Raw genomic sequence first — 26752 nt, forward strand, 5'->3', positions numbered from 1 at the left:
CTGAATTATTCTGCACTAATACACTTTCCTCTGCTGAATCGACTAAGCGGACACCTAGTCGGGCAAGCTAATGAACTTCCTAAACTAACTTCTTATTATTATCCTCCACGTGAGAAATACTACCCATAGACATCCTACTGAGAGCATAAACCATAATATTGGCCTTGCCCAGATGATACCGGACACTCATTTCATAGTTTTTCAAAAATTCCAACCACCTTCTCTGACGGAGGTTTAAATTAACACAGTAGGCTCTTTAAGGCAAACACTAATGATGCTAACTCAAGATCATGAGTAGGATAGTTTTTATCATGGGGATTAAGCTGTCTAGAGGCGTAGGCTATGACCTTACCTCTCTGTATCAAAACACACCCCAAACTGACTCTAGAAGTGTTACAATACACAACAAAGTCGTCTGAACCATCTGGTAGGGCAAAAACTAGAGTTGTAGTGAGTCGAGTCTTCAACTTCTAAAAACTCTTCTCATAAGAATTTGACCACTGGAATTTGACTTTATTCTAATTCATTCTGGACATAGGGGATGCAATAAATAAAAATCCCTCAACAAACCATCGGTAATAGTCGATCAAGCCTAAGAAACTCTTGATATCTGATAGAGAGATGGGTCTGGGACAGTTTCTCACTGCTTTGGTCTTTTGGGGATCAACTCTAATGCCATCACCAGAAATAATATGGTCGAGAAAAGCTACTGACCTTAGCCAAAATTCACACTTACTGAATTTGGCGAATAGTTGATGATTTGTGAGAGTCTGTAATACTATTCTGAGATGGTCTACATGATCATGCACACGGCGGGACTAGAAAAGAATGTCATCTATAAAGACTATGATGAAAATGTCCAAGTATTTCTTGAACACACGGTTCATCAAGTTTATGAAAGCTGTTGAGGTATTAGTAAGACCAAATGACATGACTAAGAATTCGAAGTAACCATACTAAGTTTTAAAGGTTGTTTTTGGGATGTCATATTCTCTGAATCTGAGCTGATGATAGCCCGATCTAAGGTCTTTCTTGGAAAAGTAACTGGCACCTTAAAGTTGGTCAAATAAGTCATCAATTCTGGGAAGTGAATACTTATTCTTGACCATGACTTTATTTAGCGGATGGTAATCAATACACATTCTAAGAAAACCATCTTTATTACATACGAATAAAACTGGTGCGCCCCACGAGGACACACTGGGTCTAATGAATCTCTTATCTAGGAGATTCTTTAATTGTTCTTTTAATTCTCTACGTTCTTCTAGAGCCATTCTGTATGGCGGAATAGATATGGGTTGAGTATCTAGAAGAAGGTCTATTCCGAAGTCGATTTCCCTTTCGGGAGAAACTCCAAGAAGATCTTCGAAAAACACATCTGGGAATTCATATGCTATTGACACTGATTCAAGAGTAGGGGTTTTTGAACTAGAGTCCTGGACTCGAATGAAAGGGTAGACACATTCCTTAGATATTATTTTCCTTGCCTAAAGGTAAGAAACAAGCTGACCCCTAAGTGCTGAAGTACTACCTCTCCACTCAAGGACGGGTTCATTTGGGAACTAAAACTGGACAATTCTATTTTTGCAGTCGACTAAGGCATAGTAAGAATGAAGTCAATCCATGCCGAGAATGACATCAAAATTAGTTATCTCTAATTCGACTAAGTCTACTGAAGTGACTTTGTAAGATATCATAACTGGACAGTTCTTGTATACCCGCTGAGCTATGGTAGATTTACCCACTAGGGTAGAGACTGAGAAAGGCTCTACTAGAATTTCAGGACTGATTCCAAAATCAACTACTATATATGGAGTAACAAAGTACAAAGAAGCTCCTGGATCTAGCAAGGTATAGACATGCAAATGGAAAAGTTGTAATGTACCAGTGACCACATCAGGAGAACTTTCCTGATCCTGTTGGGACTGAAGAGCATCAATTCTGTTTGGGTGCTGCCCACTGGTGTTACTGGATGCAACACCCGACTGATTTAGGCGATTGGACTGAGCTGGGGGATGATTATGCTGACTCTGAAACCCCACCTGAGGACACTGTCAGACCCTATGGCCTGGCTTACCATATTTGAAACACACATCACTGCCCGCTCTGCAGATACCTTGGTGGTTTCTGCCACATTTTTAACAAAAGAGATTAGTTCGGGCGCTGCTGACACTACCCTTAGGTTTAGGGCCTAATGCCCTATCTTTGTTGCCATCTCTAAATTTTAGAACAGAAGCACTGGCTGAGGACAGAGCTGGAACTGAGGATTTTGGGCAGAATTGAGAACGATTCCCACCCTCTGACTTAGTCTGAGCAAAGTTGAAACACCTATTCTCGCTCTTTTGTTCTCCCTCTCCTTCTCCTTATTCTTGTCTTTCTCTATCTGCTGAGCATGGACTATGAGCTTGGATATGTCCATCTCTTTAATCAATATTGCGGTCCTACACTCTTTAACCATACTGTTAGATACCCCAGACACAAACTTACTTATCTTTGCTCTGCTATCTACTTCTACATGTGGGACATATTTGGCTAACTGAATAAACTCGAGAGAATACTCTTGTATTGTCATATTGCTCTACTTCAGGTTTATAAACTTGAAAACCTTCACTTTCCTCAACTCTAGCGGAAAGAACCTATCCAAAAATGTAACTGGAAACTCCTCCCATTCTATGGGCCCTACATCTGTGGCCCTCTATACTTTTCACTGTTTAAACCATGAGTGAGCCACATCCTACAACTGATATGCAGCCAACTCAGCCCTCTTAATAGCAGTTACTCCCATAATATCTGTAACTTTCTGCACCTGATCAAGAAATTCCTGAGGGTCTTCATCAGACTTAGACCCAGTAAAAAATAAAGGGTTTATTTGGGTGAAGTCTCGAACCCTGGCAGCAGCAGTATTGGCCACTAGGTTGGCCGGAATAGCAGCTGGTGTTTATTTAAGGCTACCATAGAATAAGCTAGGGTGGTGAAAGCTGCTCTGAACTCAGCGTTGGAGACATGTTCATCCAGAGGATCTGGCTGGACGGGCTGGGGTTCTAGATGGTCTTCCGTTCCTCTTTCCATTATTTTCTTTGGAGGCATACTCTATAAATAGAAGAGAAATTTGGATTAGACAGGGAGTTTAACTGGATCTAATGCTCACTTGCACGATATGAGTACTGAAAGAAGGGAAACTTGTCCTAAAACACCTCGTACCCTTCTATCCATAAGTGTGGTGTGCCACACACCCATACACAAGACTCTACTAGATACAACTTTCATACTTCCTAGGACTCTATTAAACCTGGCTCTGATACCAAGTTTATAACACTCCGAGTCTGTACCCTGGACGATACACGGTGCTCATAATTTTGAAGGACCACAAGCTAACCCATGACTGGTACCTGCTGCAAAAGCTGAATAATAATACTGTAAAATGCATAAATTAGGCAAAAAATATGTAATAAGGTTCAATACTGTAATAAACTGAATACGGTATAACAATACCAAAATTGATACATCTGTCTAAAAATACTCTAGTCTGAAAAGCCTCTAAACTGTCTGAAATATGGAGTTGATGGGACAAGTCCCCAACTAACTCCAGCTACTGAAATAAAAATGAAATACTAAAATAATAATCATGTCCTCGAACTATGAGGACTCAGCACTAACTCTGACTGCTGAAAATCTAAACTGCTAAGGGTGCTCGGGAGCTCGTGCGTCTGAACCTATGATATAATACATCAAAGTGCAAGAGAAAAGTATGCATCAATAATTTAAATGTACTGGTATACTAAGTAAGGTAGGCTAAATTTTAGGGGTTCATATTCATGAACAATACTGACTGAATGACATACGTATAACTGAATAAGAGTACATGTATAAATACGTAAACTATAACTAAGATCATGATAACATTGAATACTGAGTCTGAATAATGATTAATCGATATCAGAGTATATTGGTATCTTAAATTATTGATAAATAAATGACTGTATCTGACAGTCTTGATTCTGTAGAACTATACTAGACTAAGTGACTGTATCTGACAGTCTTGAATCTGTAGAACTGAACTGAGTTCTATACTAAAATTGGAACTGAAACTAAGACTGTGAAGGTAATCATCTAACCGACATGCCCCTTTCTAAATAGATTGGGGTCCAACTTGTAATCCCAGTTAGAAGGTTGTCAATATCGTGCCATGGGTAAATATAAGTTATGAGTTAACCCTCTCTAACAGCAAGCTCTTTAGTCAACCTTCGTTGGTAGAAAAAATCAAATGAGATGTATAAACCCTCATAATATCTGGCAGAAAGATATCTCAACCTATGCTGGCTACATAGTTCTATTATGTAGGGATTTCTACTAAGGTTCAAGCCCTCTGCTAGTAGGAATGCCCCTATCCCTTGGTTAACTGGGTGCTGAATCCTACTCCCATCTAAATAGACACTGAACTGATTCCTAGTTTATACTAAGCTTGACTGAACTATTAATGATTATACTGTCTAACTGAACTGAACTGAGTTCGCTGAGTTCCGTTGACTGATGGAATACTACTAAGTTATGTTGACTGGATTTACTGAGGTCTGAACTAAATATGAACTGGACTGGACTGATACTGAGTCTACTGAGTTTTTTTCCTAAGTTCTGTAACTGACTGAGAGTACTACTAATCTTGACATGACTTACATTATTCTGTAACTGACACTGGCTCTAGGTAAGGTATTAAATACCCCCAGGACTCGATAGCATGAAAAGTAAAGCATCACACGATCTTGCATAGCATAAAAATGCACACTTGTTCATAATGTATCTATAGGGACATTTTATCAAACACTTGCATGGTATAACTTGCACATAAGCTAGCTGACATGATTATTTTTCTTTATTAGTTCACATGAACAATTCATCAAGCACTTGGTGAGCATAATATATGCACATAATAAGTGAGCATCATGATTCAATTCCAATTTCACAATCTCAAGGGGTTTAAAATAGATTTATAATCTACACACATAAAAATAAATTCCATATGAAACGTATAATAAATCATAAAATAGAAATCTAATTCAAATAATAATCATGAATACACTTTAATTCCAATCATGGAAATCATAAATTCCAACTACTTGAAGGTTAAAAAGTTTCTTGGACTCCAAGGGTGAAAGAGACCCTTGGATGAACACTTGACATACCTTAGTTCGCAAATTCTTGAAGAATAATGGTGGAAACCTTGAGTCTTGGATCTTGAATGTGATGAACTTGGGTTTGTTCTTGATAAATTCTAAAAAGAATGAGTATATTTTGCCTCTTGAACGGCTTAATGATATATCTTGGGGGCTGATATAAGGTGGGAAAAGACCCATTACCTCTCTAGATGTAGGTTTAAGTTGAACCATCAACGTGCAGGCCGACGCACTGCATTATTGGCATCAATGCGATGACCAACGCATTGCGTCGAGTCTTTGTTGGTTCATTAGAAATTGCCACTGAGAGCCAAGAAAAATATTGATCAATGCGATGGCCGATGCGCCACGCCGAGATCACGTTGATACACTATTTTGGATTCCCAAATGTGGTTCAAACAAGGTTCAAAAAATACGAAACTAGCTCGAGAACAGCTACTGACATTTTTGACCATGAATCAACCTAAAGATTAACATTTTACGGTCATAGAGGTCATGAAATAATTTTTCAACTTACAAAGGCCAAAATGATACTAAGTCTTAATACTTAGCCAGAATTTTCTAAGTCTAGGACTACTTAGCAAGCTTAAAAGACTGAGTTGAGCTTAGGATTTTGCAGGGTCTTATAGATTTGTGCCTTTCAGTTTTAGAGTCTATATGAGAGATGCTTTTGATCATTTGGAGCAGGGCTCCATGACAGTTGCTGAGTATGAGGCATGCTTCCATGCCTTGTCCAGATATTTCTATGATAGTATTTCTACCGAGTTTGAGAAGATTCAAAAGTTTGTGAAGGGTTTGGATGTCTCCCTTTAGTTGGCTACGTCTTAGATAGTTGTGTTTGGGGATTCTTTTCAGAGTATTATGGATCATGCTAAGAAGACAAAGGGTATTCTTAGTCCATCTTAGGGAGGCGTCAAGATGGCGCGATATCTTGGTAAGTTCAGGAGTCATACCTCTCAAGGTAGAGATTGTAGAGGTTCTCGTGGATACCATGGTATGCCAGGGCGTGTGTATTTACAAATTTTAGGTGGTAGACCTTCTAGTTTAGCAATTCAGGGTGGTCGTTCAGGCCCAGTTGTACCTTCTCCTATTAAGACTAGTCATAGAGGTTATTTTGTGTGTGATAAAATTGGCCATGTTGTAAGGGATTGTCCTTGTTGGGTGATTGGAGCTACTCTTATTTCATCTTTGAGGGGTAAGGTGCTACTAAAGGTATAAGAAGCAGGGGTAAAGGAGCCCGCGTGGGTGGCTGTGGGGGCACTTAGGCAGTTGGTAGTCATGGGGCTACCCAAGCAACTAGTGGTTGTGGTCAGTGTTATGTTATACCAGCCAAACATGAGGCAAAGGCTTCTGATATTGTGATTACAGGTATCATCCCTATTTGTTTTAGACCTACATCTGTATTATTTGATTTCGAATTGACTTTTTCCTATATGTCTGTGTATTTTGCTATGGGTTTTGATTCTATTAGTGAGCCTCTTGCCATGCCTATTCGTGTATCTACCTTGATAGGTGATTTTTTAGTGGTGGATTAGGTGCACCGATCTTGTATTGTGACTTTTTTCGGGCGTGACTTTGGTAAATTATCTTGTGTTAGATATGGTCGATTTTGATGTTATTTTGTGTATGAACTGGTTGGCTCCTTATAATGTTATCTTCGATTATTTTGCTAAGACTATGACTTTAGCTTAACCGGGTATGCCAATGATAGCTTGAAAAGGTGCACTTTATTCGGGTCCTAAAAGGATTATATCTTATGTTCAGGCTCATAAATTGGTTGAGAAGGGATTTTTATCTTACTTGGCTCATATTTATAACACCAGTGTTGTTTTGCCTCCTTTCTTAGATTTTGTCTATGTTGTCCATGAGTTTATGGATGTGTTCCTGATAGACTTGCCTGGTATGCCTCTGGATTGAGATATTGATTGTCCTATTAATGTTGAGCTTAGCACCAAGCCCATTTCTATTCCTCCTCATAGAATAGGCCCAATAGAGTTAAAGAAATTGAAGGATTAGATGTAAGAGTTGTTGGATAAGGGATTTATCTGACCTAGTGTTTTACCTTGGGGTGCGCCTATCTTGATTGTGAAGAAAAAAAATGGGTCTATGAGGATGTGTATTGATTATCGATAATTGAATAAGGTGACGGTTAAGAATAAGTATCCTCTTTCTTACATTGATGATTTATTTGATCAGCTTCAGAGTGCTGTGGTGTTTTTAAAGATTGATTTAAGGTTCGGTTATCACCAGTTAAGGATTAGAGCTTTGAATATTCTGAAGATAACTTTTCAGACTTGATATGGTCATTACAGGTTATTGGTCATGTCTTTTGGGTTGACCAGTGCCCCTGCCGCATTCATGGAGTTGATGAACTAGATTTTTTTACTGTATCTTGGCTCTTTTATTATTGTATTTAGATATGATATCTTTGTTTATTCCAAGAATAAGGTTGAGTATGAGGAGTATTTGCGGATTGTGCTTTAGAGAATAAGAGATAAGAAGTTGTATGCCAAGTTTTCTAAGTTTGAGTTTTGGTTGGAGTTTGTTTCTTTCATGGGTCATATGGTGACTAAGGAGGGTGTTATGGTTGATCCATCCAAGATTGTCGCAGTTCATGATTGGGTTGGACCTACTTCGCCTACTGAGATTTGGAGTTTTGTTGGCTTAGTAAGATATTATCGGTGTTTTGTTGAGGGTTTCTCTTCTATTGCATCTCTATTAACCAAGTTGACTCAGAAGAAGATTTCCTTTAAGTGGTCTGATGCTTGTGAGGCGAGCTTCTAAAATCTGAAGGATTTATTGACTTCAGCCCCTATCTTGACTTTGCCTAGGAAGGGCATGGGTTTAAACATTTTTTGTAATGCTTCAGGTGTTAGGTTAGATGTTGTGTTGATGCAGGAAGTCAAGGTAATTGCTTATATGCCTCGTCAGTTGAAGCCTCATGTGAGGAAGTATCCTACCCATGATTTAGAGTTGTACGCAGTCGTGTTTATATTGAAGTTGTGAAGGCTCTACTTGTATGGAGTCCATTGTGAGATCTTCTCAAATCATCGTAGTCTTCAGTACTTTTTCACCCAGTGAGATCTTAATATGAGGTAGCACCGTTAAATTGAGTTTCTTAAGGATTATGACTTGACTATTCTCTACCATCCGGGCAAGGCTAATATGGTTGCGAATGCCTTAAGCCGAAAGTAGACTAGCATTGGTAGCTTGATATTTCAATACTTAGGTCTATTTTTTCATTTGTGGAGGCTAGATCTTCTTTGATGGAGTAGATTTGAGCTCATCAGCTTTGACGATATTGGATTGACGTTGATTCAAGATAAGGTGTTAAGTGGGGAGGCTAAGTAAGCCTCACTTGATTCAGATAGAGTTTTAAAGATTGGGGGTTGAGTTTGTATGCCGAGAGTGGGTGATTGGATTAAGTTGATCTTGGAGGAGGCCCATTGTTCCAAATATTTTATCCAACCAGGTGTGACTAAGATGTATCATAATTTGAGGAAGCACTACTGGTAAGGTGGTATGAGTCAAGATATAGCATATTTTATGGCTCATTGCCTATGTTGTCAACAAGTGAAGGCCGAGCATATGAGACCTGGTGAATTGCTTCAGAGGTTACTCATTCCCGAATAGAAGTGGGAACGGATCACTGTGGACTTTATGACTAGTTTGCCTCGTACATCTCATGACTTTGACAAAGTTTGGGTCATCGTGGATCGATTGACCAAGTCAACTTATTTTATTCTGGTTCAGGTCTCATTCAGTGTTTAGAGGTTGGCCCGTATCTACATTTATGAAATTTTGCATCTTCATGTTATGCCGGAGTCCATTATTTCAGATCGAGATCCTGTGTTCACATCACACTTTTGGAATACTTTTTAGGGTGAGTTGGGTACTTGGTCTAATCTTAGCATAGCATTTTACCCCCAGACTGATGGCCAATCAGAGCGAACTATCCAGGTTTTGGAGGATATGCTCCGTGCATGCGTGATGGATTTTGGTAGCCTATGGAGCAACATTTGGCTTTAGCAGAGTTTGCATATAATAATACCTACCATTCAAGTATTGATATGGCTCCTTTTGAGGCATTTTATGGTAGGCGTTGTCGCTCCCTAGTTGGTTAGTTTGATATTTCGGGGGTAAGACTTTGAGGTACGAACTTACCTCGTGAGTCTTTGGATAGAGTTCGTGTCATTGAAGATAGACTTAGAATGACTCAAAGTAGGCAGAAGTGTTGTGCTGATTGTAGACTCCGTACCTTGAGATTTAGTGTTGATGATCCTGTCTTCCTTCAAGTTTCACCCATGAAGGGTGTGATGAGGTTTGGAAAGAGGGGCAAGCTTAGCCCCAGGTACATTGGTTCATTTGAGATTTTTCGGACTGTTGGTGATGTGGCTTATGAGTTGGCTTTGCCCCTTGATCTATCAGATGTTCATCCAGTTTTTCATATTTCTATGCTTCGCCACTATATTTTTGATGAATCTTATGTCATTCGTTGGTAGTCGGTTCAATTAGATGAGCGATTGTCCTTTGTTAAGGAGTCAGTCTCCATTTTGGCTAGGGATGTTAGGCGGTTGCGCTCTAGAGTTATCCCTGTGGTTAAGGTTCATTGGTGACTCGACCTGTAGACGAGGTTACTTGGGAGGTCGAGTCTGATATGCATAGTTCTTATTCTCAGCTCTTTATTGATTCAGGCATTTCTTTGTCTTAGTTTGAGGACGAACTAGATTTTTAGTGGTGGCTGATGTAACGGCCTAAAAATTTGATGAAATACGTGAAATTTGTGATTTTGTGTGATTTGAATATTTTACCCCTCCCCGTAGTTGCATTATAGTATTTTTGGGGTGTGGGGGTGATGGGCATGATTTTCGATGCATTTTGGTACCATTTATGCGATATTGTGGTTTTTGATGGTTTCGGGAGCATTATTTTGGACTTATGTGAATATCTTTTGATATGGTTGAACGAACTGTGCCAACAACTCCGAAATATCAATTTTAGGCTAGGTAGACCTTTGGTTCTGGTCCCGATGCATCCTAACTCATTTTGACCTATTGGTTGGAAAGTTAAAAAATTGAAAATATGGGTGTTAGATCCACATTTGCTCGAAGCGACCTCGGATGAAAAATTCAACTTCACCAGCAAATCTGAAATATCGATTTTAGGATGGTAACATATTTGGTGTGATTTTATGACTTTTAAGTCTCATTTCAATCCTCGATTTGAAAAATTATGATTTCGGAGTTCGGAGGTCAACTTTGTGAAAATGATATTTTTTCGAAAATCTGACTTTACCAACATGTCCGGAACGTTGAATTTAATATGGTTCCATAGTTCGTTTGTATATATCGTACTTTGAACAAATCCTAGGCACCTCATCGAAGTCCGAATTAACTTTTAAAAAAAAACGACTTTTAGCAAAAGTTGTGCAGAAAAATCTGCAATAATAAATAGCAATTTTTGGCCTATTTTGCTCATTTTTCATCTAGCCTCTTGAGAGTTAAAACCCTAAAATAGTGTGGGAGCTTAAAAGTGAAGCTTGTGGGAGCTTGAATAGCTAGATTAACATCTATTTCTTGATTCTATTACGGATTTAAGGTAACAATTCACCCTTTTCTTAGTAATTTCTTGATTAATTTCTCAAAACCTCAAAAATTTTAGTGCTTGATTTTAAACCCAAGTTTCACTCCTTTTCATTTGAATAAAATTTTTATCTTATAATTATTAACTTTTCATCAATTTAACCTTCAAAACAACTCCGATTCTTGATTTTAACCCGGATTTCAAAGATTTTACTCGATAAGGCTTAAAAATGGTTTTCTGCAATTTGAACCTCATTTTTTACTCGATTTGACTTGTATTTTCAGCTATAGATTCCTAAAAAGATGAGAAATATATTTTTGAAGTAAAGTTATGATTTTGCTCTTCTTTTTCGAAAATCCATTTTGGGGGCCCGTTTTCACCCCGAATCAAAAGTAGTCAATATGGGAGTTATTGGTTTTGTTTTAATGCGTAGATTCCATATTAATGTTTTTAGTAGAGTTTGAGATTGTTCGTGAAAAGTAAGGTCGCGGGTTCAAAGTGTAGCGGATTGATTTTGGCTTTCGAGGTAGGTTATGGCTAACTCTTTCAGACTGGGTTAGGTAGTAAATGATGGTATAAAATCATGTTAAGGGTGAGAACTAATCTTGAAAATGTATATCTATGTGTTGTGCCCGTGTGGGGGCCTATATGTAATGTAATTGTCTAAATTGAGATCTTATGTGATATGTGTGACCGTGTGGGGTCTTATGTGTTATTAATAGCCTTGAATACATGTGAATAATTGTATTGTGTTGTTAAAATTCTTAATATGATACTATTGGTGTATTGTGATTATATTCATACTTTATTGGCATATGAGACATGTGAAAATTCATGGATTAAACAAAAATAACGAGTGAATATTGGCTCATTTGATTGTGAAAATGTATCATTGTGGTTGGTTATGGAAATATATCATATGTGAAAATATATCATGTGGTTGATTGTGGAAAAATACTCATTGTGAACATTACATCTTCATATCATACTCTTTCATGAAACATTAGTACCACCGTAGCAACATCTGAGAAACACTGGCAACACCTGATAACACCTTTCTGAGAGATGTACCGGAAAGAAGATATGATATATGTGGATTGTATACGGGTTGACGAACCCCTCTCGGGTCCTGCATTGGAAGGCTTGACTTTGTAGGTGTATACGAGGATTGTGCGACGATCCAGAGGTTGTGCGATGACCTCGTGCATTATCATCATCATCATAAGCATTGTACTTACTTTATTGTGTTTATACTGTCATACCCTATTTTTACCTAAGGTCAAAATGAGCACCACATTATGACTTAAAAAGAATTGATTTTGTACAGATCGCCACCTAATTTTTAAGAAAAAATAAGAAACATATTTATTTATTAACAACTATAACTTTATTCTAATCTACGAAACCAATTTAGATTCTAGGTAAGGATTCCAATTATTCCGAAGGGAAGGGGTTAGGCACCCTTCAGAATCTACAAATGTGGTTCCCAGCCAGACTTAGACTTATTAAAAGATAAAAAAAATAATATTTGTAAATATAAATATATGCATTAAATAATATAATATGTATGCTATCATAAAATATATAAACACAAAAGTATATTAGTATATGTATGTAAAGCATAGACTAAATTGAATAAAGAAAACTTGTTTTAAAGAAAAGACTATGTAATATTTTTAGTGTAAAAAAGTGTGAATTATTTGATTAAATATCTAAATCAATTTTAATATAAATATTAACGGCCTAAAATTACCTAACGCGTGGTGAGATTGCATAAATAAAGAATATCATGCCCGAAACACCAAAAATAAAGTTTTCACTATAATAATATTTATACAATTGCAAGAATGTAAAAAATACAAACATAAAAACACGAACTCTTCTTTTGAGTACCCTTTTGGACAAGTATTTCCGAGAACCTGTAATAACACTTATAATAAAAATATTAGTAACAAATAATTATCAAAATAAATTTGAAAGATATGTGTGCATATATGTATAAAAAAATATAATTTTTTTTGCTAAAAGATGTGAGCTCGAATTAAATTTTAAATACGCCATGGCTACAAAGTGGTTGCTCAATTTGTTAGCCGTTCTAAATCACCTTGCCAAAATACGAATCGTAAAATCTTTAGCGTCGTTATAAAAATTTTGTCATCGCTCAAAAATTATTTATTTTATTACTTATTTATATGTAATATCCGTCTTTTTATTTGTAAAAGCCTCAAAAATCAACGAGAAATTTCTTCATCGACCAGGTGTCTGCCCTTAATATAAATGATAACTTTGATAAAATAAAATCCATCTTTTGTAACAGGATAGCCTCAAATATCCAGACGAAGATATAATTTCATTGGTCAAGCGTCGGCCCTTAATATAAAATAATAACTTTGATAAAATAAAGTCCGTCTTTTGTAATGGGATGGCCAGACGGAGAGATAATTTCATTGGCCAACAAATTATTATCTTATTTCTTACGAGTATGAAACATCTGACAAACACAAGAAGGATAAAAATCCTCTCTAAAATTGTCTAAAACTCATAGCAACAGTAACAACAATACTGAAGTCAATTTCTTGACCAAAATCAGCCACATAATTAGTGAAAGTAGAGTAAATATTGTGTGAATAAAAGCTGAAATGGAGCAAATGCCAACAAAATTCTAATTTGTCGAGAGTAGCAGCTAGCAGAGACAATTATAGACTTTCCAACCCAACATTAAACAAACAAAAGTCAAAATTAAAGTTACTGGAATGAATGCTTTTGTCCAACCTTATAGAAAAACTACCAAGACATGTATTAAAAATGAACAAAGAGAGTTGTCGAAGAGCATCCAAAGCGGTGAGATGGCGGTGGTGGTCATTAGAGGTGTGGGGCTTCGTCGGTCATCACGTCGGTGAAGCAGCGGCACGAAGAGGGGGAAAAGACAATGGTAGTGGCTGTTTCGGGTAGAGGTGATGGTGCGATCAGTTTTGTTAGTTGTTGGGAAGTGGGGGTTTGAGGGTGGTGATGAGTGGTCGCCGGAGAGGTGGCTTGCCGGCCAGATCTTTGGCAGCAACCATGGTGAGAGAGAGAAAATGGAGGAGAATTATAACGCCCTGAGATCCCATCCCGAGACGTCACATGGTGCTTATGACCCCGAAAGATCACAAGCTAACCCTTTTCTGATATTTGTACCTATACACTGCTTAATATCTGAAATAAATGCGGAAACTGGCCATAAGGTTCAACACATCGATACATACTCAAAACTGAAAACTGAATACTAATACATCTGTCTGAAAAGCCTCTAAACTGTCTAAACTTTGGAGTTGATGGGACAGGTCCCCAACTAATTCCGTCTACTGAAAATATAAACAAAGTCTGATGCAATAATAGTAAACTGAGATTCGTCCTCAGAAGAAGAGGACTCACTGCTACAACTACTGCTGCTGATTGGGACTGAACTGCTGAGGAAACTCTGGGTCCTGTGCCTCTGAACCTATGGTGCCAAATAAAACACCATAGCGCAAATACATCAGTACAGGAATGTACTGAGTATGTAGATGGGGTAAGGCTAAATACAAGGGCTCATACATGCATAATATCTAAATCGAATAATCATGATAATGCCGCACGAGAACACATACATACATGAATGCATAGACCATATTCACAATCATCATAACTCTAAAGACTAAAACTCGGATACTGCCTTACTGCAACTGAACTCACTACTGACACTGAGATACTGACTCATCTGATACTGATGACTGAGAAACTGGATGTACTTATATCAATGACTGAATTCTGAGCTTACTGCTCTCGACTGACAAAATTAAAGATCAACCTCTCTAACGGATGATTAAGGAAGATATTATCAATGGTAAGGAAATGATCATATCTGAATCTGACAACAAGAATACTCAATAAAATCTGAGACTATGATCAAGTCTGTCTGGCGGCATATCTCTGAATATGATATCAAATAATTGTATATGAGACCAAGCCTATCTGACGGGATGGTCCATGAATCAATGAAACTATCTGAGTTCCTCATAATAATAGAAGACTGTATCTGACAGTCCTGATTTCTGAAGATTGATACTGAAACTAAAATTGTCACTGAAACTGTGGGAATTAGTTACTTAACCGACATGCCCTAACCTACCACTAGTGGGGTCTAACCTATAACCCTAGCTAGAAGGGTGTCAATACCGTGCCACGGGTAAAGACCACTCTCTGGTCAATCCTCTCTAACGGATGACCCTTACCAGGCAGTCGACCTAAGGCAATATAATAGTCAAACACTCTCTCTCTGGAGGTGACATCCTTTTTCCTGACGGTGACTCCTATATCCTGTGCTGGCTATGCAGTTCTGTAGATCAGGGATTGCTACTAACAACTCCGTCCTCTCTCGCTGACGGGAGGAGCCGTCATCCCTTCCCTCGCTCGGTGTTAGTTTCTACTCCCAACTGAAAGATTCTGAACTAAATTCTTAACTGAACATAACTGAACTAATCTGATACTGATCATGTTTCTCAAAAGATCTGACTGAGTTACGCTGAGATCACTTGGTTCTATATCTGATAGAATATTATTAGATCACGGTATCTGACTGACGATATAGAGCTTGAATATATTATTCGAATCACTTCTGAGATTAGAATTGAACACTTGTATACTATTAGATCTGAGTTGATTACAGGACTGAGGCTAGATCACTAGCGATACGGAGAATACAAAGATAACTGAGATTACTGAGCTTTCTTAAGTTCTGCAATTGTCTGAGGATACAGAGTTCTATAGTTCACTGAGTTCTGAGAATCATGGCTCGACTAGAATTATCGTGAAACTGACATGGGCTCTAGACAGCAGCTAAATTGTCGGGTATAAATACCTCTAAGACTCTATAACATAAAATAAAGCATAATCATTTCTCCATCATCACAACCATTCATTCATCATCACATTCATTCATTCATCATTACAGTCATTCATTCATCATCATTATCATTAAATCATCTCTTCAAGTATTTAGGAAACATAACATACCTTCACCTTTACAATCATTAAGGCATCGCGTCAAGCATTTCGGAAACATCAACATACACTAACGTTGGGAAACATGCTACTAGATTATACTTCCTTCAACAAGGTCTTACCTCAAGTTCTTCACACCTAAATCAGTCTTGACATGTATTTGGACATCACGTGATTTGGGGAAAACTTCATACTACCATGTCTCAACTTACTTGCTAACCACTTGGCATGTATTAAAAGCTTAGCATATATCAAGGAGCACATAATTGGGGAATTTACTATTATCACATCTCCACTTGTTCACTAAAGTCCTTCAACAAACACTAGACATGCACGGGTGCACACTTATTTGGGGATTTCCTACCATCATGGAATAATTCATTCACTAAGGCATTTTATCAAACACTAGGCATGCATGGACTAGCTCCCAATTTGGGGGTTTCCTGTTCAAGATACTATAATGGCCCTTATGCTTCACCTAAGCTATTTATCAAACTTATGGGGGATATGCTTTACTTATTCCACTATTTCTACACCCAAATAAGATGAACACATCACATAGAAAATAACTTCATGAGGGTTTATCACAAACATCACATGAATTCCACATACTAGGGTCAAAGCTCATAAATCTTATAAACAAACATGAATCAAAGCTCAACATCAGCTGGAACATCGATTTCAACTCACATGAATCATTAACAACTCATAAACATAAAATCTTTGAGTTTTAGAAAAGGGTATTTGAGCTTCTTGGATGAAAGGGACCCAAGAATCAAAATCTACATACCTTGAGAAAACTCTTTTCTTGAAAGCCTTCGAAAGATTTCTTGATTTCTCTAGATCTTTCTTGGTCTTTGTTGAAGAAGAAGGTCGGATTTTGTTTTTGCTTTTTTTTTGAAAACCCTAGTTCTTGGTGGAAAAAAAAAAAGAAAATGAGGCTAAAATCCCTTAGCCGGGTATTTATAGAGGTTGGGGATAAGGGAAAAATACCAAAAAGCCCTTGGAATTATAAACTGTAAAATCCCAATTTTACATGCTGGCGCGACGCGCCATAATTGCGCCAGTTCACTGGAAATAGGATAATTGGGAAACTGCATGACGGCGTGACGTGGTGGAAATTGCGTTGACATCTTTAGTTGCGAACTGGAACTATACAACGATGTGGTGGAATCGCGAAGTTTCACTGGAATTTGACAATTGTCATTTTGGCTGGTTCCGCGACGCGCTAAGGTGCCAGGTAGCATATTGTCTCACTAAAATGGCTCTAACTCTTCACCCGAGTGTCCGATTTGGGCAAATTTTGTATCGATGGAAAGCTTATTCAATGCTCTACATGACAAAAAGTAGAAATTAGGGAAATTCCACATGATTCAAAGTATTTCATACTTAGGAATATATTTCTGAAACTTTTAGACTCGGATTTCCGCTTAACTGAATACGCTCTAAGGCTCAAACTGGAAAAGGACTTTGCGGGGTATTACAAGAAGAGAAGGAGTATGCGTGTGTTTTATGTGTGTATCGGGTGTAGTGTGTGTTAATATGTGTGGTGTATGGAAGTGTGATATTTAAAAAGGTAAAAATAATTAAAAATAATATTTATTTCTATTTTTTCTTTCAACATATCCCATTAATTAGGTAAAGTAGACAAAGTAAACAGGTAATTGTAATTGATTATTTCTATAAAAATGTTCTCTACAAAGAAGCAGCAGTTTCGCTTCCGTTTTAAAGTTAAAAAAAAAAGTGAGTAGACCTTGGTTTGATTATTTTATTACTTTGTGTATTAAAGTAATTAAATCAACTTACTTTTGTAGGTCGTATTAAATAACATACAAAATAATAAATGCCGATATATAATTACAGGAAAATATAAATAATAAATAAAAAATATAATTATCTTTAAAAAAGATACATTATGCTATAAATAATTAAAATTATATTATGCAGTAAAAAATCACTGTGCTATGTTGTGTACGTATGTAAATGATTGTGCAAAAAATATTAAAATAATAATAAATTGATAAAAATTTTAAAATTTATGAAATTAAAGATAATTATCAATAAATCATGTAAAATTAAAATATGACAATAAATGAGTAAAAATTGTAAAATAATGATGATTATTAACAATTTATTAACAATTGCAAAAGATATTTGAAAAATTACAGATTGTGTCATTTAACGATCAGTGAGCCTAAATGCGTTAATTCTAAGTATGGAGGGGTGTCAACAAATTCATTACATTTTAAAGTTATGAATTTATATATATAATTTTAATGATTTTTTACCTATAAATTTATACTCCTCATAAAATACAAATGTATCACCTCTATAATTGGTTACTCATTAAAATTTTGAACTTCATAGTTTGGTCATAAATCTACCATTTTATGCCATCACAATTCTAGAATTCCTTTTAGTCCTATACATGATTGATCTGAAAAGAACAATCTAAAAAAAAAAAAGACAAATGCAATAGATTATACTTTTGAATGTCATCACTATCATCAATAATAAAATACTCAATGTAATCTCCTAAGTGTGGTTTGGGGAGGGGTAAAGTGTATGAATGTCTTATCCTCTATATCAGTATAGATAGAAAGACTATTTTCAATAAATTCCTTGCTTAAAATAAAGCATATCCAAATAATTTAAAAAGGAGAATACATTTAACATGTTGATGCACATACTCATATTCAGAGTTCTCTATACTAAAACCTTCATTTGTCAACCAAAAAAAAAAACAAAGAAAGAAAGAACAAATGGAGTAATTTGTGACAACAAGTAACATTGCTATGTAACTTCATAAAAGAATTAAAGAAAGTAATATTTATACTCGGATGTTTCGCGGGCTGATTATATTTTTTATGCCCTAAAACTGCAAAGAAAAATAAATATATTTCAAGCCAAAAGGCATCTAGCATTCCTTGTTTACTTGGGTTTTAAAACTTTCCATGCGTAAATATAAATTTTTACTTCAAATAGTAATTTAGGACTTCAAATAAGGAAAGAATCAAAAATTAAAAGTTTAGTTGATTTCAAATTTTAAATCCTCTATAATTTAATAACTAAAATTTAGTTGAATTTCAAGTCCTAAGTATTAAGAGAATAATGAAATATTAATTTATAAATAATTATTAAAAAAAAGTGAAAAGACTGGAGGCGAAAAGTTCAAATCTTCTTTATTTGTAGTTTAAGTATGTTTCTTTTACTAAATGTCAAAATACATAATACTAAAAGTTGAGCAAGAAGAAATAAGAATTTGTTGAATCCAAACAATTAATACACCAGAAATTCATTCAGGAAAAAAAAAAAGAAATTGAGCTTAAGTACCTTCAAATTACATGCAGAAGAAAATATACCAAAATCAAATTGTGGCCATGACGAGCCAAAAATCATAGAATTCTAGCTACTGAATGAATTAAAGATACAACAACTGAAATTTGAACAAATAACACATAAGTTAAGGTTCCAATATTAAAAATTCTAAAAAAATAACGAAGTGACACATACAAGAAAAAAAATAGTTTGGTACTTGTGTGTATTGTTATTGTCTTCTACTTCCCCATCTGAGTTTGAATTGGAGTTGATTTTCATAAAAGATTAGTAGTCACAGTTTATAATTTCAAACTGTTGTTTTCTCAACTTAAATTCCTTTATCAGGGTAAGATGTACCCTAATAAAATAAGAATCAGAATGCACCCTCTCTCTCTTTCCAGTTTCCAACAATCATAACTTTAACTTCTAGAATATATCATCATAGGGTAAGTTTTCTATTCATTCTGAAAAACTTGTTATCGTGCAATGTTGGATCCTATCAATTTAAAGAAAAAAAAGGCAAGTTCGCCATGTGTGAAGCATCTAGAATTCACGCGGGGTCTGTGGTAGGATCACATCTCGAGAGGAGTGATGCAGGATGTCGATCATGAATCAAGCATCAGTAATCTGATTCGACGACTCAAACCATCAATAGATCATACGCGGATAACTTTACAGTAGCTGCAAGGTTCCCCTTCTTGATCTTGTCCAACTCTATACTACAAAAAATCATATGACTTGACTTCCCACGCACCCTACAACAATTACTTCATAGATGCAATTGAAAAACCATAGTTTTCAAGATGTATTCATGTCTTAAAGTCCAGTCAAGGAAGAGGAAATAAACATAAAGAACATACTTTTTATGACTTATCATCTGCACTAAGAATACAAGACACCTAATGGTCCATAATTATCCAAGAATCGATTTATTACAACTGAATTGATCAGGAGCACAATGTCCTTCATCTCGGTTCTGGCATTGAACTCAAACTTCGCCGCTATAGGGCAAAACATGTTAGAAGAATTTCTTCTCCCTCTATATATAAAGAGTTTTAAGACTAAAAGATCTAAATTTTAGCTAAAATAAAGAGTCCTAAACCTAAAAGATACGTCAGGAAAAATGTATTTTTGGTCTTTTTTTTAACCAAATCTATTTTAGATGGGAAAGTTTTTTTTGCCAATTCTTTTAATCTTTAATATGTTTATTAATATTTAATATCATAAAAATAATTTTTAAGAAAGGGTGAAAAGATGATTTTGTCTAAAGTGGAGACTTTTAATAAAGGGCAAAAAGTTCAAATCACTTTTCAAGGGGTCTTTACACTTTTAATATATTATAGATTATAGATATAGATATATATATATTGATTAGTTTGATCGATGTGTCATTTCTATCCATTTCTCCAAAAAAAACGGTACTTTATTTCACCTCCTAATTTTTTTTTTTCACGAATACCCATAACCAAAAATTCACACTTTTTTGCTTCTTCGGTTTATGCTTCTAGCCTTCAACTTTCAAATGCACACATTTGAAATTATAATTAATTTTAGGGTAAAGGGTCAAATATACCCCTTAGCTTTGCGAAAAGGTCTAAATATACCCTCTGTTATAAGTTTGGTCCAAATATGCCCTCGTTGTTAAAGTTTAGGAGCAAATATACCCCTAAACTTTGTGAAAAGGTCCAAATATACCCTCCATTACAAGTTTGGCCCAAATATACCCTCGCTGTTAAAGTTTAGGAGAAAATATACCCCTTAACCTTGCGAAAAGGTCCAAATATACCCTCCGTTACAACCCATAACCCGACCCACCAATTTGAACCAACCCATAACCCGACCCAAATTTTGTTTTCCATCATTGAGGGTCCTTTTTCCAGCAATAAGACAATATCTCTAGTAGTCATCTAAACGAGTATCATTCTTTCCGTCTATCTAGCCTTCGGAGGAGAAATTACGAATCTGTTCCGCGAACCTAACTGTGTAACTTAAGGCATCAAATATGTATATTAAAGTGATTCTACTCTGCCCCTCGAGAAGTTTGTTGTAAAAATTATTGATATTACTTCCAAAGATTGAAACAAGACCTATTTCGGATATGACAATCCATTTTTTTGGGGTCTGTTTCTCTCTTAGGAGCTGAAACAGCTGAAGAAGCCATTACCCTGATTCTTCCACATTTTACAACTATTTTGAAATAGAGTAAATACATAATTACACCACTGATCTTGTCTGAAATTTTCAAAAAGATACCTAAACTTTAACTTCGACCCATTACCCCACGAATCTTCTTTATTTCGTTGCAAATACACCATTTTGACTCTCTACGTGTATACACGCGCCACAAGCGCATGTAAAGGCAAAAATTGACTTTTTGACCAATTAGAAGCTGCCACATGTAAATAATTTAATATATAATTTATATTTTTTAAAAAAATTAATATTTATTTATTTCTTAAAATTATTTCATAAAACCTCCCCCACTCACCCCACCCCCACAACCCCACTCATCCACTATTGTCTTCTTCTCCAACTTCTTCTTCACCACCATAACTCAACAACAACAACAATTAGAACAACAACATCAATTAAAGCAACAACAACAACATCATCATCACCATAATTTTAAAAAGGAAATCTGATGTACAAGCTCCATTTTAATGGATCGTTAAGCTCCATTTTAATGGAGGGAACAGGACGGGAATGGGGAAGAGAGGTATTGGACGGGGCGGAGGTAGGGAGGTGGGATGGGGTCAAAAATAAATTGGAGCTTAAAGCTCCATTAAAATAGAGATTGTACAGGAGCTTTAAGCTCCATTTTAATGGAAAAAACTGGACGCAGGAGGTGGGGGAGCTATTGACCTGGACGCGTGGGGGGAGCTGTTGGACTCGGGGTGGGGTGGGGTGGGGGAAGAGGGGGGTGATAAATTAAATAAAAAGGAAAAAAATTATTAAAAAAAATAAAATATGAAATTAAAAATATTTGACACGTGGCAGCACCTGATTGGTGCGTGCATTCACTCTCTTTATTATGATTGAGATTCAGTAAAAAGTGGTGTATTTGTAACGAAATAAAGAAGAATCGTGGGTAATAGGTCGAAGTTAAAGTTTAGGTGTCTTTTTGCAAAACTTAGACAAGATCAGTGGTGTAATTATGTATTTACTCTTTGAAATATTTCAGTAGATTAGAGTCTTTCACGATAAAATCAAACAACATGAAAACAAACCAAAGTTTAAAAAATGTAATATCAACATAATATTTGAAGTAGAACACACTGGTAATGAGAAAAATGCAACATTAACATAATATTTGAAGAGTCATTGAACTAATGAAATATTTCGATAACATTATAAGATTGAAATTTTGATAAACAAAATTTGGGTCGGTTTATGGGTTGGTCCAAATTGGTGGGCTGGGTTATGGGTTGTAATGGAGGGTATATTTGGATCTTTTCGCAAAGTTAAGGGGTATATTTGCTCTTAAACTTTAACAATGAGGACATATTAGGACCAAACTTGTAACGGAGGGTATATTTGGACCTTTTCGCAAAGTTTAGGGGTATATTTGCTCCTAAACTTTAACAGAGAGAACATATTTAGACCAAACTTGTAACGGAGGATAAATTTGGACCTTTTCGCAGAGTTAAAGGGTATATTTAACCCTTTTCCCTTAATTTTAACATATGTTTCAAGCATGTATATTAAGCTCATGCTAGATTTGGTATGATTTTGACAAATTGATGATTGTAATTTGTTCTTTATAATATATGAAATATGTGTTTCAAATTGGAAATTATTTAGAATAGATTTTAAGTGTTAAATTCTTAAAATTCAAATAACAAAAAGAATTTTTTTTTGACAAAACAAATTCGAACATACATTCCAAAATTTAAGGCAATTTTTCGTTATACCCAAATTTTCAACCTTAATTACATATTTCTAACGGATCATATAAAAGGGATCATTCCCAATATTATATGAGTATAAAAATTGAGAAAAAAACATAAAATAGCTCTTAAATTTGTCAGTTGAACACTTGGAACTTACTCAAATATGGCACATTTTCAACTCGGTGACGAACCGTACAACGCTGATGGGTGGGGCCCACCGGATTCTCCAAATACGACGTCATCCTTTTCAATTTCAATCCCAACCCAAATCTCTAACATCCCTTTTGCCCCATTTTCCCGTTCCGACAAACTCGGCCGGATCGCCGATTGGACCCGTAACCCGACCCGACCCGGATCCAGTATCAAACAAAACCCTTCCGACTCCGCCTTCGATTTCTCCGGCGACGACTCTTTCACTGCCGGCGATGATGATTCATCATTCCGACTCGTCGATAATTCAACCAGTAGGCCCCACCATCACCAAGGGCAAAATCGTCCTAAGTTTAACCCACGGTGGCGGTTCAACCCGAACCACCACCGTACTCACCTTCCCCAGCGCCGCGATGAGGAGGTTGAAGCACGTAAACGCGACGCCGAGAAGGAACGCGCTCGCCGTGATCGGCTTTACAATCTGAATCGTTCTAGTACTAACGCCAATGCCCGGCGGGTTTCAAATCCTCCGTTGATATTCAACCGGAGTGGAACATGCTTGATCAAATTCCTTTTTCGACTTTCTCGAAGCTTTCCTTCCCGATATCCGAGCCTGAAGACCTGCTAATTTGCGGGGGACTTGAATTCTACGATCGCACGTGCGATCGTATCTCTCCGAAGAACGAACGCCGTCTTGAGAGGTTTAAGAATCGGAATTTCTTCAAAGTCACCACTACTGATGATCCCGTTATTCGGCGTTTAGCTAATGAAGATAAAGCTACGATTTTCGCAACAGATGCGGTGTTAGCTGCGTTAATGTGTGCTTCGAGATCAGTTTACTCATGGGATATTGTGATTCAGCGTGTTGGGAACAAGTTGTTCTTCGATAAACGCGATGGATCGCAGCTGGATTTGATTTCTGTGCACGAGACGTCGCAGGAACCGTTGCCTGATGTGAAGGATGATATAAATTCAGCGTACTCGTTGAGCGTTGAAGCGGCTTATATAAACCAGAATTTCTCTCAGCAGGTGTTGATAAGGGATGGAAATAAACTTAGTTATGATGAGGGTAATCCATTTGCAACGGAAGGAGATGAAGTGGCGTCAGCGGCATATAGATACAGGAGGTGGAAATTGGATACTGATGTGTATTTGGTGGCGCGATGTGAAGTGCAGAGTGTGGTGGAACTGAACAATAAGAGATCGTTTTTGACACTAAATGCGTTGAATGAGTTTGATCCGAAGTACACAGGAGTCGATTGGAGACAGAAGTTGGAGACCCAAAGGGGTGCGGTTTTAGCGACTGAGTTGAAGAATAATGCGAATAAATTAGCAAAATGGACTACACAAGCTTTGTTAGCTAACGCGGATATGATGAAGTTGGGTTACGTCTCAAGAGTTCATCCTAGGGATCACTTTAACCATGTTATATTAGCCGTTGTAGGATACAAGCCCAAAGACTTCGCATCACAGATTAATTTGAATACATCCAATATGTGGGGCATTGTGAAAAGTATCGTGGACTTGTGTCTGAAGTTGAAGGAAGGGAAGTACGTACTCGTTAAGGACCCAACCAAGCCACAGGTGAGAATTTATGAGGTTCCTCCAGATGCATTTGAAAATGATTACGTGGAGGAGCCTTTGCCAGAAGATGAACAGGTTCAGCCTCCTGCAGAGAATTTAGAAGGAGGAGAGGCAGATGGATCTGTGAATGAAGTAGAGGACAAACCGACTAGCGGTGAAGCTGCATAAGAGGGTAATAATTTCATTTAAGTTACATCAATAAACAATGTTTCAGTCTTATGTTCCTTAGCATCAATAAGGTTTTTATGCCCTTGTAGAGCTTAATATAATTACTTTGATTACATCAGTTTCTTTTTAATGTATTTCACATCCAATAACAATGACTCAAATTGCATTAGTTCGTTGTCTTATGAATGATTTACTCTTGAAACAGTGATATTCGTAAATAACTTTAGTTTTTATCATTATTTTTCATCGTTAATCCATGGTTTAGTGGTGAAAAATATTTTTTAATAATTTTTTGTCTTATAATAGGCTTAGATTTATTGGTAAACCAGGATGACATTATCTATTTCATTGGTCAGCATTTATTTCCATAAACTTCTCTTACAAGAGAACTCTTAAGATGGCTTGATTTTGTTGCTTAGGAAGAGGTCTTAGATCTTAGTGATCTGCCTTATTCTTTTTCTTTTTTGTGTTCTTTTCTGTCTCAATATGTTTGGTTGGTTAGAAGATTCAAATATGAAGCAGAAATATCCTCTGGGGCCCTCAGTATTGAGAGTGATGGATGTCTGATGGATGTCCAAGTGTAAGAGCCCTCAATATTGAGAGTGATGGATGTCCAAGTGTAAGTAATTTCTTCATCTATGGCAGTGTTGTATGAAGTAGTAGAAATGCAACCACCATTATAGGCATTTTGGTCATGAGAGAGGATTTTTTTGGGGGATGAAGTAATAGATTGTATTTAAAGGGCATCAAGAAGATGCAATTAGTACAAAAGAGGGGAGAGAGTCAGCTATTATACAAAAATTTGAATTATCTAAAATTTGAAGTAAATGTTTTTCTTTGATAAAATTGGAGAACAATGAGAGAGAAGGTATATAGACTTAATGCAATTGTTTCAAGCCTGATGTAAGCAAAACCACTTATATTTTTATTCCTCATAAGAAAGACACAAGTGGTCGTGTACTTGATTTTTTTTTTTTGATAACCATGGTGTCCGGGTCTGATTGCACGCACCTCAACTAATTTCACGGGATACGTGGCTCCTCCCACCAGCAACAAGTACCAGGTAACTCTAACCACCAAAGCTAGAACAGATGGGAAGAAATCACCTAATATTTGTCTCTGAGACTTCATGATGCTCAACTCAACTTCATTGAACCGCTAGGCCATACCCTTGGGTGCTTGTTTTTTTGGCTGCATTCAAGTATTCTATCTCCACTATGCATAATAATGCAAGTCGTTTTGTCAGTAGGGCTTGGGTCTCGTGGTAAGAGCGTAACTTGTGTTGTGTGGGTTAAGTGTACATCAACAGTTCAAATCTTACTGCTGGTAAAGCATGTATTTGCATGAAGAGGTAGAGGGGTGGATCCATTATACACCAAGTTTTGGTATTTATCGGTTATCCAGAAAAAAAAACAAAAAAAAACAAGTGACTTTGCATGCTTGTGTTTTCCTTTGGCTGCATGGTTTTGTCTCCACTACAATTCAGCACTCATTTATTTTCTTGCTTCGTTTCCTGTTTGTTTATTGGGAGATAGATGCTGTTTTTATTGTGATATGATTTGTTTATGTTAGCCACTTGCCTAAGCTTTTCCTGAAATTTAAAATATAGGCATCGTTGAAGTTGGGTACTCGGATTGCACCACAATTTTCATGAATCAAGTTAATGCATTACTTATTCTGTTTTTCGCTTTAGCTGCGTCTTGCTTTAGCTGCGTCTTCTTGTTGGTGGACATCAAAGGACCAATGCACCTCTAAATTCAACCAGTGGATTGACGATCTATTTAATATTCATTTAGCAGTATAATGTGCTTGATTTGTGACAGCAAAGAAACTTAAAGTTCATGTCGTTGACTCTCTATTCGTGAT

The 26752-nt window shown here is 36.5% G+C and overlaps 1 protein-coding gene across 1 annotated transcript; it reads left to right on the forward strand.

Moving 5' to 3' along the window:
* Positions 1 to 23132: 23132 nt before the first annotated feature.
* LOC107845572 (eukaryotic translation initiation factor 3 subunit D-like) lies at positions 23133 to 25122 on the forward strand. Its single transcript, XM_047398527.1, is given in 2 exon segments — positions 23133 to 23631; positions 23634 to 25122. Coding segments are annotated over 2 exon segments (1737 nt in total). The 5' UTR covers positions 23133 to 23147; the 3' UTR covers positions 24887 to 25122.
* The last annotated feature ends 1630 nt before the right edge of the window (positions 25123 to 26752 follow it).

The sequence above is a fragment of the Capsicum annuum genome, chromosome 10, assembly GCF_002878395.1.
Source record: "Capsicum annuum cultivar UCD-10X-F1 chromosome 10, UCD10Xv1.1, whole genome shotgun sequence".
Lineage (NCBI taxonomy): Eukaryota > Viridiplantae > Streptophyta > Magnoliopsida > Solanales > Solanaceae > Capsicum > Capsicum annuum.